This window comes from Serinus canaria, unplaced genomic scaffold, assembly GCF_022539315.1.
Source record: "Serinus canaria isolate serCan28SL12 unplaced genomic scaffold, serCan2020 HiC_scaffold_84, whole genome shotgun sequence".
NCBI lineage: Eukaryota > Metazoa > Chordata > Aves > Passeriformes > Fringillidae > Serinus > Serinus canaria.
The window spans coordinates 1,448-3,762 of record NW_026108198.1 but is presented as its reverse complement, the minus strand read 5'-3'; the positions used below and the strand labels follow the sequence as shown (position 1 = coordinate 3,762).

General features: G+C 53.3%; 1 protein-coding gene across 1 annotated transcript; it reads left to right on the top strand.

The window, feature by feature from the left end:
* Positions 1-347: 347 nt before the first annotated feature.
* Positions 348-1,280, top strand: LOC127061126 (olfactory receptor 14A16-like). Its single transcript, XM_050987655.1, has one exon. It carries the CDS (start codon positions 348-350, stop codon positions 1,278-1,280), a length of 933 nt encoding a protein of 310 aa, XP_050843612.1.
* Positions 1,281-2,315: the final 1,035 nt, after the last annotated feature.

The following is a 2,315-nucleotide window of genomic DNA, read 5'->3' as shown; positions in this document are numbered from 1 at the left end:
CTGCTGCTGTGGAATGCAACAGGTGCATCTTTGATTGCTCTAATGTTCTTGTCTTTAATTAATGGCCAATCACAGTCAGGCTTTCTTGGACTCTCTGGTCAGTCACAAGATATTATTATAATTTCTTTCTAATCCTTTCAAGCCTTCTGATGAAATTCTTTCATCTATTCTTTTAGTAGTGTTTTATTATAAAATATTCTTCAAAATAATATATATCATAAAATAATAAATCACATTTCTAAAACATGTCATCAAGATTCTCATCTCTTTCCTCATCCTGAGACCCCTGTGAAGACTACCACATTAGGTGTCCCTGAGTGAGGAACATTGCCACAAAGGCACCACAAATGCCCAACAGCAGCTCCATCAGGCACTTTCTCCTGCTGGCATTGGCAGACACGCGGCAGCTGCAGCTCCTGCACTTCTGCCTCTTGCTGGGCATCTCCCTGGCTGCCCTCCTGGGCAACGGCCTCATCATCAGCGCCGTAGCCTGCGGCCACCACCTGCACACGCCCATGTTCTTCTTCCTGCTCAACCTGGCCCTCACTGACCTGGGCTCCATCTGCACCACTATCCCCAAAGCCATGCACAATTCCCTCTGGGACACCAGGACCATCTCCTACACAGGATGTGCTGCTCAGCTCTTTTTCTTTCTGTTCTTCATCTCAGCAGAGTTATATCTCCTGACCGTAATGTGCTATGACCGCTACGTGTCCATCTGCAAACCCCTGCACTACGGGACCCTCCTGGGCAGCAGAGCTTGTGCCCACATGGCAGCAGCTGCCTGGGCCAGTGCCTTTCTCAATGCTCTCATGCACACAGGCAATACATTTTCCTTGCCCTTGTGCCATGGCAATGCCCTGAGCCAATTCTTTTGTGAAATCCCCCAGATCCTCAAGCTATCCTGCTCACACTCCAATGTCAGAGAGCTTGGACTCATGTCAGTTAGTGCCTGTTTGGGATTTGGTTGTTTTGTGTTCATTGTTTTCTCCTATGTGCAGATCTTCAGGGCTGTGCTGAGGATCCCCTCTGAGCAGGGACGGCACAAAGCCTTTTCCACCTGCCTTCCTCACCTGGTCGTGGTAACCGTGTTCCTCAGCACTGTTATGTTTGCCTACCTGAAGCCCCCCTCCATGTCCTCCCCATCCCTGGATCTGGTACTCTCAGTTCTGTACTCGGTGGTGCCTCCAGCCCTGAACCCCCTCATCTACAGCCTGAGGAACCAGGAGCTCAAGGCTGCACTGTGGAGACTGGTGATTGGATGGCTTCAGAAACGTTAAAGAACAGGTCAGTGTCTGCAAATCACTTGTAATAAAAGTAATCTTTGATACTTCGTGCTGGTTTTATTTTGGAGGTTCTTTCTTAGTTTTACTTTTTTAATATAGTCCACAAAGAAATGTCATTGTTTGTGCCATTTCTCATTTTGCTTCTCTCCACCTTCCCTGTGGCCATAGACTCTGTCAATGAGGAGCTGCACTCTCAGTGGCTTTAAAAGAGCAAAAGAATCTCCAGCAAAGTTTTCTGCAGAGATGCCCTTTTGCTGCCTTCTCTGCAGCAATGTCTGTGTGCAGAGCTGGGGACAGATCAGTGCTGGCACAGCAGCTGTGCCAGCAGCAGCAGCACTTGGTGTTGCCAGTGCTGCTCCCATGGCCCTGCCCCACTGCCCTGGTGGCCCTGGTGTTGCTGTAGGGCCTGAGTGCTCTCGGGGCCGGGCACAGTCCTGGGGGTGGCAGTGCCAGGGCTCCAGCAGGAACAGGCCATGGGCACTGCTGGGGCAGCACTGACGCCTCAGGCCAGGCCCTGGGGGCTCCAGGCTCTTTGCCCAGGCTCTCTCCAGAACACACCCAGGCCAATGCTCAGCACAGAAAACCCCCATGAGCAGCCCCAGGGTGGCCGTGGGCAGGCTGGGGGCAAACAGCATGGCTGGGGCTCTGCAAGGGCCCTGGGGGAGATGGGAAGGAGCAGCAGAGCAGGGGCTGATCCATCCCCAGAGCGCTGGACAGCCCAGGGCAGCGTCCCAGAGCATCCTTATGGAGCTGCCAACAACATCCCCCCTCTGCAGCCCTGGCCTCTCCCCCAGCTCCCACAGGTGCCCCATCCTTACAGGCACAGACACAGCAGCACTGGCTCAGGAGCCCCTGTTTGCATTGCACAGAGCAGGGGGAGCACACCCATGCTGTTGGTGTGGGGACATGAACCTGAGGGAGCACAAATGCCATCAGCCCCTGGGGCCAGCAAGGGCTGGGGGACACCAGGGAAACCACTCAGCTTTGTCCTGGCCTCTGCAGTCAGCCAGAAAGTTTGTTCCCATCAGC